The sequence below is a fragment of the Cryptotermes secundus genome, unplaced genomic scaffold, assembly GCF_002891405.2.
Source record: "Cryptotermes secundus unplaced genomic scaffold, Csec_1.0 scaffold92, whole genome shotgun sequence".
Classification (NCBI taxonomy): Eukaryota; Metazoa; Arthropoda; class Insecta; order Blattodea; family Kalotermitidae; genus Cryptotermes; species Cryptotermes secundus.
Window position 1 is genome coordinate 1,214,652 of NW_019728498.1, and position 17,595 is coordinate 1,232,246.

At 39.8% G+C, this 17,595-nt stretch overlaps 2 protein-coding genes across 2 annotated transcripts in view; one reads left to right on the top strand and one right to left on the bottom strand.

Moving 5' to 3' along the window:
• Window positions 1–17,595, bottom strand: part of LOC111865142 (lachesin-like) — an 801,402-nt gene that overhangs the window by 118,355 nt on the left and 665,452 nt on the right. The window lies entirely within an intron of this gene.
• Window positions 7,226–17,595, top strand: part of LOC111865143 (sodium-coupled monocarboxylate transporter 2) — a 36,331-nt gene continuing 25,961 nt past the window's right edge. Inside the window, exons 1-2 of the mRNA XM_033751695.1 lie at window positions 7,226–7,343; window positions 12,021–12,242. Coding sequence (XP_033607586.1) covers window positions 12,028–12,242 — 215 coding nt within the window. The 5' untranslated portion in view covers window positions 7,226–7,343; window positions 12,021–12,027. The remainder of the gene's footprint in view (window positions 7,344–12,020; window positions 12,243–17,595) is intronic.

Genomic DNA, 17,595 nt, shown 5'->3' on the forward strand with positions numbered 1-17,595 from the left:
AGGGCATAAATACGGACACCTTTGTTTCATACTTGTGTCACGGTAATGCATTCTTATGGAAATCGATTATACAGCGAAAAGGGACCAGGCTACTGATAAATTTTCAATATATGTATGTTGATAAAGAGACCCACATAAACAAAAGATCGATAACTAAAAAGAAGACCANTGTGTCTGTAATTGGCCTTGCGGCTGTTGACTCGGCATATTAATAATAAAGAATTGAACTGAATTATTAGCTTTAATTTAACATTAAAAATAAAGTCGATATTAAACTTAATGTGACATTTAGTTGTGTCATTATTTTGTTTCTGTTCATCTTTCATAGTCGAGCAACTCTGTATGTTAATTTTGTAGAGGGCTGTGTTTTAACGACGATAACTGGATACTAACATATGGATTTAAATTTGCATAGTTTTAATGGAGAATTAGTTTTAGCTGGAAGTTCTTGACACCTGTACTTTCATTCCTTTTTCAGTTCATCTTTGTGTTCCGAGGGACTACACTAGGAATCTTTCCCCTTCCCTTCTTTCCATTACTCCAGCTCTCTCCTTCTTTCTTTCTCATTTTCAGTACTTACACTTATTGCTGAAACTGAATTTTAAATTTAATATATTGAATTAACACCGGAATTTGTCACTTTAAACAAAAGACAAGAAACGGATCTACAACAAATTTATATTCTTTCATATTGATTAAAAAAAATCATTCCCAGAAACAATTATTTGCATCAAGAAATTCTTTTTCTACTGTACCTCCGTATATCCCAGTCCCCAGATTTTGAAGGTTTAACCGATTTTCATTGAACTTAGTAGGAAAGACTTGAGTCCAAAACCCAGTAATTTTGATTGGTACGAACGCTTTTGCAACTGGGGACGCACCTTGATCGAAAATTTTATTTTCCGATAATCAGTACTAACAACATGGAGGACTCGCGATATTGTAAGATGAAAGCAACATTAACGCAACTTAATTCAAGGTCCTGATATAACATGTAGACAGTTCTTCGAAATAACATACATTTGTTCATGAAATCTGTTTGCAGAATAAAAAATATCAACACTAACTCATGAACCACTGGAAAGACACATGCACAATTTGTTATGGAGAGAGGTCATATGATACACTGTTCGTACATTTAAAACTAAACAAAACTCTCTGGTCTTAGTCCACAACCGAATTATACCGACCGAGCGAACGCCGCTTGTCTGTGAAGTTAGTGCTAATATTTTGAGGATAGAGGTTGTCGCGTGGTCAGCGAAACGGATTACTACGGCCGTTAATTTCGGTTTTCTAGACCGGAGCCGCTATTTCCTTGAAACTGCTCCTCAATTATCCTCACAAGACTGAATGGACCCCGTCCCAAACCCACTAATTCTCAGAAAATATGGTAGTGCTGGGGAACGAACCCGCGATCTCTGTATCTGTAGCCAGGAACTCTGACCCCCAGACCACAGAGGAGGTCCAGAATTACAAACATGGCGACGGCGAGAAATTTTGAAGTTATATTCGACAAATCTGACACAGGAAAGTTCTGTATTTAAATAATATTGTCACGTGTTGGGTATGTCACGCGACAAATAACTTCACGTGGGTCTCGGATTTAGCAAATCTTTATTGTGCTTCACTTATACACTCACACACTTTACAATTATTATCAGTTGCAGCATCACTTGGCTTCTATCTCAATACTCAATACTCTAATACGTGTCGTAAGCTCTGCTTATATAGGGGTTATGGGGACTCAATAGAGGACATCCCTCGCCAAGGTTCGATCTCGCGTGTTCGGCAATCCGTTGCTTCCGGAACGCTCCTTATAGATTACACCGGTAACGTGTTTCGTCCCATCCGTTGTTACGCAACGGCAATTCGTTGCTACAATTTGTCGCTGTGGGATCTCCACAATTTCCATTGTAGCCGTTGCGAGGCGATGGACGTTCTTCAGAAAAAATTGATAATAACAATAAGAGATCTATATAACTAGAAAGCTATGCAATAGGAATAGAGTGTTTAAACATTCTGTTGTGAAAGCTTAATATTTGCCTTTCAGGATGAAAATGATTAGTCATTTTATACACACCTGTGGAACAAACATAATGAATTGAAATCTGTACCAGGCTGCTGTGTGCATGGCACAGAAATGTCGTGAAAATTTCCGCGCCATTATATCATAGCTTAGCTTGTTACATCCGAACAAGCAGTCAATAATCCCTACTAAATTTATTTTCCTACGAATCATGACATATTGCATTACACAAAAGAGGCTGGCATATTCGTAGCTTAAAAGTTGAGGCGCTGATTTATTTGAGCATCAGCGCAAGTTAGAATTTGTTATTAGAGGATATACACTATATTTACTGTTGCTTTGAATTACAGAGTATATTCGTGAGTCAAAGTCAGAAATGTGTTTAAATTACATACTTTTACTGTAAAATTTTTTCAACACAGAAGGTATTAGTGCCCAGGTAAACAGAATTCGAGGAGCCAAGCGGATGGTAAATATTTGCTACCTAATTAGTACCGGTGCTTTTCTAGACAAGTAACTGTAAACGTTGTGAAAGAGCAGACAATATTTTCATATTAGCATTGTTTAGACGCTCTATGTGTCAGGAGATTATATTCTATAAAGTACCAATAATGTTTTTAATCACATATATATTTCATTTATTTATCAATGGCTCTACAGCCATTGTTGTGCCCTGGCCACTTTTTAGTTTCGTAATCTTATACACAATCGATAGGACTTCTATGACGGGGGTTCAGGCCGTCGCAAAGCTTCTACATATACACAGAACAACACAAAGAGAATAAATACACGTAGATATTCATGCTTCAAGCGGAATTCGAACCCACGACCTCAATGTTCGAGAAGGAGAAGACAGTTCGTGCCTTAGACCGCGAGGCCACTGTGACCGGAAATCATGTGTGTACGGAGGACTAAAATTATGCTCATTGATTTCTTTTTGGATGAAATGCTTGTTTCAGTTACTATGGAGCACTACTACTTGACTTCAGCAAAATAAATAAACATTTCTGGTGATATTAATTTACTGGACGATACGAATAGCTCAATGAAGAGCATAGACAAACTTCAGTCCTATTTTTTCATGCGTTTTCACCGGGATACCTTACAAATCATAATGCAAAGGGAGTTAACCGTTGCTCGAAATTATTGAAATGAACAAATATTTTAGAACAACACGACAAATAAAAAAATACATTCCAAAATAATATAAGGGCAGGTTAAATTCAAGGAAAACCTGTTAATATTCAGCTCTGTATATTCAAGCTCTTGCTTGCAAAAATAAACGTCAGCTTATACATAGATTTATCACTGTTGTTTCTTTGTGCGAATGAGAGGTTCAGGTTCACATCTCAAGGGATTCAGGGTGTTTGAAAGCGGGTTACTAAGGACAGTATTTGTTCCTAAGAGAAAGGTGGCAGGATGCTGTTGAAAATTGCATAATTACGTACCTCATGACCAGGGCCCGGATTTTGATGACATGTCATCTTTTTTTCCTTGTATCCTATGCTATGCTCTTAAATATATAAATCTCGGATATGAGCTGCTGGTTACAGAAATTTAAATTTTATAAGTAATTTTTTGTCATTTTTGACATTTTTAGGTTTAAGGTCATTTTTTTTCATTTTTGGGGTAATTTCTTGGTAAATGTTTGGAATTTTAAGGGTATTTCTTGTCATTTTTGGCCATTTTAGGGAATTCTTCTTCATATATTTTCTGAAATGTGAATAACATGGAAGCGAAGTGTTCTTTCTTTTCTCCTTTAGGTCATTTTTCTGGATTTTTTCGGTCAAATTTTAAATATTTTCAGGTCATCAAAATCCGGGCCCTGCTCATGACCAATATTTCCACTTTAAGCTTATAAACACCATAAGGTAGATAAGGCATAAAAAGACACAAGATGAAAATAAAAGAAGGTGTAACGACTACAGAGGCTCGAATAAGCTGTTCGTTTAATTTATGAAGAGATGATGATAATTATGATGATTTGTACACTTCACAAAATGCTATTCTTCCCGCTTTCGGATTTTACAGATTAGGCCCTCCGACCCCCTTTTGTTCAGAAATATCTCCTAAAACTAAGGATATTACAGGCAATTGATAGAACTCCCTGGCAGGGGCATTGGCCCATCATAAGGTCTCCATCAACAGAGGAAAACATCAACATATAAAAACTCTGTCATATATCCGCGTCCCAAGTGGGATTCGAAACAATGATTCCAGTGCTGAGCAGTCGAATTACAGGCCACGGCCGCTCTGATCTGCTACGTACCACAATTAAAGTGATGATATCTAGTGAGAGAAGACGAGCATGGGTCGAAGAAGATTCTTCTCATTTCGTGGTTCACATGAAAATATTGTCACATTTGCTAGTGACTCTTGTCGGGGTTTCTCGTTAAGAGGCGAGAAAAGTAAAATAAATGCATTTTCAATGGTTATGCCATTGCGCGGCGAGAGACGGTAGTACTCATACGTGTACTTACTCGTACATACAGGTACAGACAGATTTCGGTGGCCGCAGCCGTGTTATAACATTCTGTATATCGAAGTTAAACATTGATCAAGAGAAAGAAAGTTTAAGAACAAACAATATCACAAACGGATAGTAAATTTTTAAAGGCCTCAGCAAATATTATAATGTTCACAATATTATATTTAAGCATCCTGTTGCACTCTACACGATAACACGTAGTACAGACAAGCAGCGGCACCCACACAAGAAGACTACATTAAATAACACCTGTACAGTGTGGAAACAAGAACTAGCCGCTCCAGCACTTAGATATAGGGCGAGTAACCCTAAGAATTTTAAATTTTAAATTTTAAATTTAGAGAAAATTTTAAAAGATTTTAAAAATATCATAACTAAAGATTTTATAGTGCTACTACAGGAATATCAAATTTGACGTGTGCAATATAATCTACATACCAGACACATATCAACGAGGTAGATGTTGATAATACGAAGAAAGTGACATTGTGTTTTTAAATGTTAAATTTTAGACTGGGTTCAGTGTGGCAGCAACGTTAAGAGTATACACCTGATGATGGCCGATAGAGGCCGAAACATGTAGTGTAGAAAGAACAAGATCAAAAGACATATAATATATATTGCTTGCACTTGGGACGGAGTTTGTATCATTTATTATAATGTTCGTTTTAAAAAGTACCACCGATATCAAGCTGTATGAAATCAATATAATTTTTCCTAAATTTTGTATGTAATATCAAAATTGTTTACGAATTAAATTAAAATCGTTCTTTATTTAACTGGTTCCTCAACAGCGCGGGGCCTATTATAAACTAACGCGAGCAAATACAGAAGCAAAACAAACACATACACGCATTAGAAATAAGAAGACAACTCATATCACTCTGGCAATAACAATTCAATTAGTGCAATCACAGCAACCATGACGAGCTGAGGAAATGTATGTATATACTTCTAAACATTAAATAATTTTCCTGGTTAGTGATAAGCAACTTCGGAACCAATTAATATAACAATCAGAAAGTCAAAATTACTAAGTTTATTCAGAAAAAGGAATATGGGGATTTTATCAAAGGTGTGGCTGAGGTCAAAATGCATAGAATCGGTCTCTTTTTGTGAACTAACAAAAACTGTTATAGAGTTTAAGTAGGTAAATTGGTTGTCGTAGATTTTGATTTCATAAAATATTCCGAAGATGGATGAAGTTTAAATTTAAAATAAAATAAGAGCTGACAATGTATTCCACTCTCAAAAACTAAAAAGAAAATATATTTGAAATTATGATTGGCCTGTATTAGTAATTAGAGCATGATTAGCGTTCTTGAAAAGGCCGCGCCATAGTTTAAGCGGTTAGTCTCAGGCTTCCCACCGCGGTGGTCCGGGTTCGATCCCGGGTCTGGTCAAGTGGGATTTGTGGTGGACAAAGTGGTGCTGGGGTGGGATTTCTCCGAGTACTTCGGTTTCCCTTGCCAATCTTCATTCCACCAAATTCTCTATCATCATAATCACCCTAGGCAGGCTACAATAGGCCAATCAGTGGCCGCCGTGCCGAATGGGCCCAGTTGGACTCCACCCCCCATTAAGCGAATAAAAAAAAGAATTTTCTTGAAATCAGGCAAGACGTCCACTTGCTTCCACAGAGTGGGAAACTTCTCTTGTAACAAACTAATATTAAAATGAGATTCGAAAGAGGGGCAAAATCTCTGAGAAACCTTCAATGGTAAAATTTGGGATTTCGTCTGAACCGACACACTTCGGATGGCTCAGACGTCGAGTCGCCTGCTTAATGTCAGAGTATTTTTTTTCAATTCGCTTAGTGGAGGGTGGAGTCCAACTGGGTCCACTCAGCACGGTGGCCACTGATTGGCCTATTGTAGCCTGCCCCGGGTGATTATGATGATGGAGAATTTGGTGGAAAAAGATTGGCAGGGGAACCGAAGAACTTGGAGAAAACCCNACTAGAGAAAATAAAATGAGCACTGATGAACTGAGATAAATGTCGAAGAGCAATGATCCGCAAAGTCTTGAACAATATAGTGTGGCTGTGTTATTAAACTGTTGAAAATTTAATAATAACAATAATTATTATAATAATAAATACGATGGAAAAACGAATTAACGACAGGAAGGAGAGGAGAAATAGAATAACAAAGGAAAGCGTGTGATAAGGGAAAGGAACACAGCAACAGTGACTGAAAGAAATTAGTTGGCTCATAAACATCTTATTATAAACATTGAGAATGTTGAGATCATGGTTGCAGTCATAAATAGCGGCATGATGAATCACAGGTAGCGTCAAACCAGATAAATCTGTCTCTGTTTCTGCTTATGGCGATAATAGAGATGGTCGGAAAGACGGTCATTTCAAAAGATACATTTCTCTCGCGCTTTGTTAAATCAGGGAATCTCGTGAAAATTCATGATCTTGTCTGCCTCAGCGTCTCGGGGTTTCTGGCGTCGATTCGCATGGCGCTAGGGTACAACTTCCGACTGATATCGTAAAGTTGAGAAGGCGACAGAACACTCCGCTTATCGCCTTCAAGCGTCACGGAGTAATTTACAGTACAATATATAGCTCTACTCATTTGAGCTTTGTACATAATTTGAATTGTTCTAACCACTTTCATTTGCCGAGGACTTTACTCTAAATCGAAAACACGTAACACCTGGCTCGGTTTGGAAAACATTAAAGACGTAACTAATACTTATTTCACAGGTCGTTTCCAGTAGCTTTATAAAGAGTCTTCTGTGAAGGCGTATTCTGACTTCAGTGTTTCTGCCGTGCCACTCTGGACGGCCACATGTGAGCTAAGAGACAAATACATTCAGGTAGGTGAAACTGACAAGATCTTAAAATGTTTTGCGTTATGGTGTTAAGGCAAGATGGTTATAACCACAGAAAACAGATCCTATAGCACACATAAATATTACACAGGGCTACTATAACTGATTTTCGGTTTTAAAACGCTATATTTTCCAAAGTATTACACGTAAAAATATGATTGATATATAAAAAGCACCGTAAACGCACTACGTTTGTATTGTGTGCACCAGTTGGCAGCACGAGTTCAGTGCCTTTACAAAATGGCGACAAAGCAAGAAAAGAGGAATATGCGAGATGTTCGTCTGTTATAGCAGTGCAACTCGCATTCAAAAGAGAGTACGGAAATAACCGCCGTGTAAACAAAGCATTTTGCGGTGGTATCGGCAATTTAAGGACACGCTGGATTGGTCGTGTTGGTGAGGATGACGTAGCTCTGTTTACTTCGCCCCCCACATCACCTGATCTAACGCCTTGTGACTTCTTCCTTTGGGGGTACATTAAGGATCGTGTTTACGTACCCCCACTGCCAAGAACACTAGTAGAGCTGAGGGAACGCATCGATGCTGCAGTGATGACCATTGACAGGATGATGCTACAAAATGTGTGGAACGAGCTCGACTACCGCCTGGACGTGTGTCGTGTGACCCAAGGGGCACACATAGAACATTTGTAGAGCGTGAAGAAACCTTGGTGAGTTTACGGTTCTTTTTATATATCAATCATATTTGTATGTGAAATGCTTTGGAAAATATAGCGTTTTAAAAACGAATGAATCATTTATAGTAGCCCTGTATTATGACATGAGACCTGATAACTAGAATAAGGGAGCCAGAGAAATGGCCACCGTGTAAAAACGCAACAATAATAGTCATCTGTAAGCTACGCACCTACGCACCTACGCAACACTGAAAGAGTTGTTTTCGATGCAGTCTGCGATGAGAGCATGTAAAGGGACAGCGGAACGCCTCGAAAGGCAACAAGCAGAATTCATGAAAAATCATTAGACTGAACATGTTCGCAATATAGCATAAGACAAAGCCGGACACAGGCAATATAAGAGACTTAAACTTGGCGGTGGTCAAGCTTACGACCGCTCTAGTGACTATGCTGCCGTTGTAGCATGAGAAACGTAAGATAGACATTCTTTGCTCTCCAAAGCCTGTACTGACAGAGGACTTATATACTGCAAAAGGAAGAGTTTTAAACAACATGCTTTATGTGTGATACGTATACTTGACAATGGCTAAGCATATTCATAAGAGAGAAACCCGTCCTCTCGTCAGAGAGGGTGTTACATAAGGACTATGGGGCAGGCGTTGTTACATAAAAATGTCTGGTCGTGATCCTCAAGTGGTTTGGCGCCAAGACGAACATAGTGGCCGTAAATGCCAGTCGGAAAGTAACTCTGACTCTGACTCTGATTCGGAAGCCAGTCGAGAATTGACACCTGAAGCTGGAAGCTGACAGTTGGAAGCCAGTTTATTTCGGCTTGAGAACTAACAGCTGAAGGAGGTAACAACTGAAACCAGCCGTCAGAATGTGAGAGTGGCGTGAGACGGTCGCCAGCCGGCAAGGACCTGATCCCGGAAGCAGAGAAACGCCCAATTTTGGAAGCCGTTACCAAGTAACATGAATAAGGACGTCTATGTGTGATAGTAATTTATAAATTGTAGTCACGAGTTCTGCGTTAAAGTGTTCAATAAATACATTTATTAATCCAAATCTAGTCACTCGTCGCTTATAGCAAGAAAATACACAAAACAATAATGTACAAGTATCGCATTTCAGAGTCAGGTATTATCTTGCCTTTACTTTGTTCAAAATTCATCATATACATGTAACTACGTTTGTAGATCACAATGAGATCTATAGTTTACATAATGCGCCAACAGTTGGCGCATTTATCATTTTTTAAGGAAACGGATGTAGTGTTACTTGAACTAAATTTACGATACGGGTTAGAATGGATTGATGTGAATCAAATTAACCACATTTTAATGTAGATCTCAAACATCGAATGTAAAAGAATTTCATTCAGAAGTTTCGGAGATGGAACATGCTTTCATTCGCTTCGTCAAGAATAACATAAATATACTCGTATTAGGTTCTGAAATTGTAATTATCCCTTTCCTGTCATGAAGAGCATGAGGAGACTCAAGAAGTTTTCATATCCTTTAAATTCCAGTCAGTTTAAGGCCTTCATTTGTATATCTGACATATTTTCCTTAACCGGAATATTTATATTTTAGTTTCTGAGTACACAGATTTGAAACTGCTCTGAATTAGTATTAAGGTAGGAAGTTTTTAGTTTTCAGGTAGTTTAATCAGAAATTAAAAATGTGGAACCGAGAATTCAGTGAGAAACCGAGTTACGAACAAGAACTTCAGACTTTGTAATATCCAGATACGTATCAAAAGGTACATACCGAAGCCAATATTGCCATTACAAAACATTACGGTGTTCCATTCAAACCTCCCACATTTTATCAGATCTTAGAACAGAAAGTATCAATGGTAGGAAAATGAAGCTACAGGAAATGCAAGAACAACTAAATAAATGTATTTGACACACTAATAAACCTCTACATGTAGCACGAACAGTATCCGATCTGTATTCAGTTTCTTGCCACGTTCTTTCCAACATGTCCATTGGTACAGTAGCAATCGTTTCACGGATGCGGGCTCGTAAATCTGGGAGGTCATTCACTGGAGGCACGAACACACGGTCCTTCACGTAACCCCAGAGGAAGAAATCGAGCGGAGTGAGGTCCGGTGAACGTGGTGGCCACCGAATTGGTCCGCCGCGTCCAATCCAGCGATCTTGGAAGGTGGCATTAAGTGACCTACGAATATCCAGACCCCAGCGTGGGGGGCTCCATCTTGTTGGAACATTATGTTAGGCTACAGATCGGCTACTTGGGGATACAGGTACTGTTCTGATATGTCAAGGTATACGCGGCCAGATACTTTAGCTCCACCGAAGAAAAACGGAAATAAAATTCTTTCCGTTTTTCTTTCATCTAGTGTTAATTGTAATCCACAATCTATCATAATTTGTTCGCAATGATTAATTAAAATGTGGGAGGTTTAAACGGAACACGCTGTATTTAGGAAGTTGTGATGCAGGAATCTTGCTACTTCATGTACGAGGGTTGGAACTTTAATAGTGGCAACACTGCTGTAGAGACGCCATGCAACGGAACCAAATAATGTCGTTTATACCACACGTTAGTTACATACCTACCTTACCTCAGAGCAAATGGACTCTCCCTTCCCACATCACGCGCATGCGCAGCGACGAGAAGAACAGAGCGTCGTGTTAGCTGACGGTCTAATGTTGTGTTGTCACGATGTTTTCGAAACAGGAACAAAGGAGCTGGATAAAGATTGAATGTGCCAGAGGCCGTACAGCACGACAGTGTCATCAAGGTCTTCAAGAGGCTTGCGGAGAATCTGCATTGCCTTACAGAACAGTGGCAAGGTGGGACGCCAAAATGTGTCAGATATGCGTCGGCCAGGTCGTCCTAGCGTCAGTGAAGAAGAAGTGTATGCTCTTTCCGCGTTACTGGAGAGTGATCGACGCCATACGATTCGTGAGCTGGCCCGAGAGACAGGATGAGGGCATACGACTGTGCTTCACTTTCTGAAGGAACGCCTGGGCATGAGAAAAATTGCATCACGATGGGTTCCGCATGATTTGACGGAAATGCAGAAATGGCTACGATATGACGCTGCTCGTAACCACTTGGAGCGCTATGAGCGGGAAGGAGAGGTTTTCTTACGCCGTATCATTACGCTGGATGAGACATGGGCCAAATCGTATGAGCCACAAATGAAACGTCAATAGAACGAATAGCGTCATTATGGGTCACCGCGACACTTTCTGCAGAACCTACCCATCATTTTGCAGGACAGTGCCCAGCCGTATGCAGCGCAAGCTGTGGCTGATTTGATCGATTGATGGGGCTGGGAAGTGCTGTACCATCCACCATACTCCCCGGACTTAAGCCCTTGTGACTTCGACTTGATTCCTAAGATGAGGAACCACTTCGTGGCATTCGCTTCAGAACTGTTCCAGAGATTCTTCAGGCAGTAGACCGCTCCATTCGAACTATCAACACAACAGGCGCCTCTAAAGGTATCGTACGACTTACACACCGTGGCAACGGGTTGTACACAATGCTGGTGACTACACTGAAGGAGAGTAAAACTTCGAAACATGCATCTATTTTGTATCAGTTGTAAATAAATAGTTGCCACTATTAAAGTTCCAACCCTCGTATATGGCGGATTTTTCTAGTATTTCATTTGTTTTATGCCTTAAATTTAAAATAAACCTATAATGAAAATACTTAAACAATTTTAATACTTCGAACCTGAAATTACATGAAATACCAGACCGTAACCTCGATATCTTAATGGTAGATTCAGGAAGGAGCAGTACATATTCTACTACACAACTGAACTTCGCTACAAATGTAAACCTAAAAACATTTCTGCATTTAACATTTGTACATTTTCGATATACAGACAGACACAAACCCACAGACAGACAGAGAGAGAGCAAGGCTGATGTTATGGGATAGACATAATCTTCGAAACAGACTGAAACATAATACGGGCCTCTACAATGTCAGACAAGTTGATGCACTTTGTCCTATTATAGGAAATATTTGTTCCAGTTCCAGGATGAGTCTGAACTTCACAGTACCTTATGACACTGGTGGAATGTTGCACAAGTTTGAGTGGTTAGATTTTACTTTCTTTGGGCTCATGCTGGGATCGTCAACATTAATTGGCGTCTATTTTGGCTTCTGTGGCAAGAAAGAAGATACCCCAAAGGAGTATCTGCATGGTGGAAAGACAATGGGCACAATTCCAGTGGCTGTGTCACTTGTATCCAGGTCAGTAACTGAAGCGCTAGAACGCACTGAGAAATTACGCGTAAAGTACGCTCCCGCCCAATAATATTACGCTGAACGGCTAGCTTACTAACCAATCAATAACTAACAGGTTAGCAGATGAACGGACCAATCACCTACTTACCTACCTATCTCAGACGCCCTTACTTGAGAATCATCGTTAAAATAACGATATCGTCTCCTCTATTTTGACGCTACAACTCACGCAGAATTTTGGTCTTCTCAACCACACCTTTCCATTTGGTCCTGTCCTGGACTGTTATCTTCTAATCTGGTACCATCATCTTCTTAATGTAAACTTTAACATCTTCCTCCAATCGTATTTTCGGTCTGCCCAATGTTCTTGTACTTAATGGTATCAATGTGTACAGGCTTTTAACTGATCTGTTAGTTGGCGTTCGCAAAAGAACGATATTCATTGTGATACTGTTATGGTAGCAGATTGATTACAATCTTCTTCATGGATGGCGCTATCCTGCATCTGTCAAGTGCAATTCGCAACCTCATGACCTACACCTTTAATGTGTCTTCCCTTTACAAGGAAATACCCAATTTTTATAAGTGCGATTCTGGGAGCATGTAACTCTCTCACGAAATAGTTATTCATGTTACTGGAGACGAAAGCATAAATAAGAGCTTCGTTATTCCTACTCCTCATCAGACATTAATAATATGACAGAATAAAACATGAGATTGGAGCGGAATGTAGCAGGCATATTCCAGAGGTAAAATTTATGCAAAATTTCAGTTGGTAAGAAATAGAAGAGCCGGTCACGGTAGCCGAGCGGTCTAAGGCATGTACTGTCTTCGCTCGCTTGGAAACCGGGATCGTGTGTTCGAAACCCACTCAGGGCATGGATGTTTAGTTTGTGTGCGTTTTTCTGTGTTTGTGTATAGGTAGAGGCCTTGCGACGAGCTGATCACCCGCCCAAGGAGTCCCACCGAATGTGTAAGATCTAGAAAAACCCGAAGTGAAAGAAGAAGTTCATGGAGATAGGCCTAGGTCCACTGGGGCTGTAGTGCCAAGGAAAAAAAAAAGAAATAGAAGAGCAGACCACGGACGTAGAATTATAGTATTAAAATGAATCTCACATCCTACATATTTAACCCATCTTCAGTTTATAAGGAAATACGAGCATGTATTATAATGAATCTTGAAGAAACAGGGTGGGAGGATGCGGACTGGAGTTATGCGGCATAAGTGTGAGACTGAGACTTTTGTGAACACACTAATGTAGTTTATGATCGTCTAAAATGCAAGGAATTTCTTGGTTGATTGATAATTAGGTTCTCAAGAAGGACTCTGGTCCATGAAGAAAGTTAATTATACTTATTCAGTGCGGTATGCAAACTAAAATCTCAATTGCTTTAGCGCCGCAAACGTATCGGTAAACTGTGAAGAAAGCAGTCTTCTGGGATTTGGCACCGTGTATATGTGGTGTTAACCGACGTTTCGGAGGAACGTATCGCCTCCATCTTCAGGGTAGAAGAAAAAGTATAAGAAATCTGCNCTGTTTGTAGTAACTCACTTGCAAATCAAAGAAATATGTTCTAGAAATGTTTTTCATTCGTAGAATTATCTCTGAAATATATGATTATAGGTATTTCCAAGTCATAATAAAATATTTTACTCACAAAAATATTTTCTTTAAAATGTTAGTGTAATTAATATTAAGGTAGCAAAAGTCCCGTATCGTATGTGACGTACCAACAGTTAACAGTCGACATAAACGCAATTCCTCTTTTCATTTTAATTCAGTTTCCATGTAGAATGCATCAGTACGAATCCTGCATCGAACCAGCATTTATTATAGCTGAATAAAACAAATAGCTGATCATATACTAAAGATATTAATTTATTAGGAGAATATATGAATGCCTATTTTCCCTCATGTTTATTCTGGTATTTAAAATGATTAATCCATATATTTCGCTTCGTAAAATATTATAACTTCTCTGTAATGTTTATGACATCACAATCGTTCTTTTTAAACGCGTGACATTCGTCCGTATTAATCAAATCGTAGCAGAATGAGACAAATTATCCACCAGTTACTGTCATCAAAACGGAAAAAGTGATACAGTTTCATAATACAGATATTCGAAAGCAAGTAGCCCGTGTTTTAACATCAGCAAGTTTTCTCAAAATATTTGAACTTTAGACGTGGCAGGCTGCATTGGCTAGGATGTAGGGCCAACTCGCACATTGTGTAGGTTTTTGGATGTCACTGGACCTGTGCTTCTCTTACTGGAAAACTGATCTATGAGTCTAGTTATTCTCGTTTCGGTTTATATAAAGACCACATCCATTACACCTAAAATATTTCCACGTCCTGTTGTGTTATGGCGCAAACTTTGAATCACGTTAAGATGAAACAGACCTTTGGAAACACCCTTCTGTATTAAATCCGAAATAAACAAACTTAGTCTCTATTAAGGATCTTATTGCACGTTTCCGGATGAACTCATCCCTGGAGATACGAGAATGAATCCCGTCGCTAAGCAGTGAATTCTGTGCTTCACCTGTTTCTTTCCACGCGAACGAGCAATGTAAGTCGGCTGGCAATATTAACTTACTTCTGCGCTAGACGGAGGTGAAACATCACTTCAAGACTTGAATCGCAAGGAAAGACACACAAAACACAGTAACATGAGATTGCAAGGGACGAGAAAGCCCAATATATGACAACCTGGCTTTCTGCAAAAGTACAAAATTTAAAGAGGGAAGGAAATGTGACAAATACTTTAAAGTTTCCCCTATGCTTAATTAATTAAACACCACGCCATGAAGACAAATGGGGGTAGTGAAAGTATAGATCAAAGATTTTTAACCTCGGCAGTAGCTGGAGGAGATTCACGCCCCGGCCGCTTTACAACCGGGGAAAGAGCCTCCGGTTCCCATTGGTTAGGAAGCTCCGTTGGCACCAGAGCCTGTCTGGAAACTGTGGAGGAGAGAAAAATCTCTTGCCCCTTCCAGGAATCGAATCCCAATCTCCGTCTCTATACCGAATGGGCTATCCCGTTTCCTTAAGTTGCCAAATATTAATGCAATACAGCTACTTAAGAAAAGTAGTCTGCTACTGAAAATTGTAGGGAGATGAGTAAAAATAGTTCTAAAAGTTTAGATTGATAGCAAATGTTTCTGCTTGCTTCCATTGGAAAATTTACGTTCCCTCTTTCGAAAAAAACAGTCTGCTGGCACCCGATATTAAGTGGACACCAAAGCACCTTTATCGACTTGATGAACTCAGCAGATTCAGTCTATACGTAGCCACCTTATGACGTAGATCTACGGGTCCGGCTGCTACTCCATGGTACTTTTAAGCAGGACCACTGAGCAGTATGTATCTAGTTTAGTCTTTTTAGTTTCTTGTGATGAGATGAGACAGAATCCACTTGGTACATCGGTCATTAACTGGCGTAATGTACCATGATGGTAGATGATGAAGAATGTGGAGAAGTCTGTGGAATGAGAATTGGCAGGGGAAACCTAAGTACTAGGAGAACGCCTTCCCCAGTGCCACTTTGACCACCAGAAATCCGACATGACCGGATCAGAGCTGGAACCCGGGCTGGTGCGGTGTGAAGCCGGCGACTAACAGCCTGAGTTATGGCACGACCTCAAACTGACTTAAGCCTCTAGGAAGGCAACCGGATTGAACTGACTTTGAACAGTGCATAATGCCATATCCCTGTGACGACAGTGTTCAGCCTTCTTGTTAGATAAATGAGAATGTTTCTAATACATGTATTACTCCATGGCGCATTTGAACCACTACTTTTCGAAAATGGAGGATATGTTTCCGTTTTGAATAACGCAGCCACATTTCGTCACTAACTAAAGTTCGACCTCGTAGTCTAGAAGGGAAGAGGACAACTGATGACAGTTTAGTACGAATATGTAAATACGAAATGGGATATAAAGTCCCTCAGTAACATCCTTGTGTAATTATGACTGAGTAATGGCAGGAAAGGTCACGGTAGCCGAGCGATCTAAGGCAAGTACCGTCTTCGCTGGCTCGGAGGCCGGGTTCGTCGGTGTGTGTATGCGTTTATTCTGTTTATGTAGTCCTGTGTTTAGGTAGAGGCCTTTCGACGAGCTGATCACCCATCCAAGGAGTCTTGCCGTGTGTAAAAATGATCAGTGAAACTGAGAAATAAGCCCTATGCTCCAAATTGGGAGCGAAAGGGGAAAAATAGCGGAAAATGTGCCCCTATATAGTAAGCATAAATAAGAATATAAACACTATGAAAATATGTCCTTCAATCAGAAAAAAAATTATAAATATAAAGTTATCCCTGCAACACGCCGTGGAGGCCCACAGGGTCGTGAAACGTCGAGGCTCCCATATTTTCTAGACAATCGGCTCATAGATGGCGGTAAGATTGTCAGCTACTCTTTACCCCCTAGGAATACTCCTGGTACTCAATTCTGTTATAGACTGAGTCGACCCCAGGGCCATACTGCGGCTGGAAGGATTAGTTCAATTGACAAATCCAATGACTTCATCGGGAATCGAACTCCGCGACCTTCCAGGTTGTAGCATAGTGCCTCAACCAACTACGCTAAAACTTTATACTTTTAATAAATGATAGACTCACACTATAGATAAAATGTAGTTAGTTTATTAAGATGATGTGTTTGCTACTCACGCGCGAGTGTAAGAGTAAGCGAATGTTCACGCGTGTCTCAGCAGTAGACGGGTGCGTGCCCTGAAACCTTCCTTGGAGTGACGTTGATATTATACCGGTATTTATTGGAAACATTCGGTATATACACCGGTATAAACCTGCCATTAAGTCAACATATCTTACTGTATCCCGCAAGGCTCACGGGACATTGCTCTTTACGTAAGACAAGCATTTTACTTTAATAGGCATCTGCTATCTCTGTCTTTGGAGGCAAATATAGTAATCATATACCGAGTTTCGAATGATAAGAATAAAACGGGAATATAGAAGCTAAATTAAATTTGCTCAAAAATAAATATTTCAATCCGAAATTTATTTGGAATCGATGTGAGTAGATTAATCAGAGGAAGATAAGTGACAAGGCACGGATCTCTCATTTAGAACAAACTGCACTAAGAAAACTAATTTAGACTATCTGCAACGTCTCTCTACTCTCAGCAAGCATACAAGTTCTGAAATACATGCTTTTTACCAAACGTATGTAATATAATGCCGGTCACGGTAGCCGAGCGGTCTAAGGCATGCACTGTCTTCGCTCGCTTGGAAACCGGGATCGTGGGTTCGAATCCTACTGAGGGCATGGAAGTTTGTGTGCGTTTTTCTGTGTTCGTCTACAGGTAGAGGCCTTGCGACGAGCTGATCA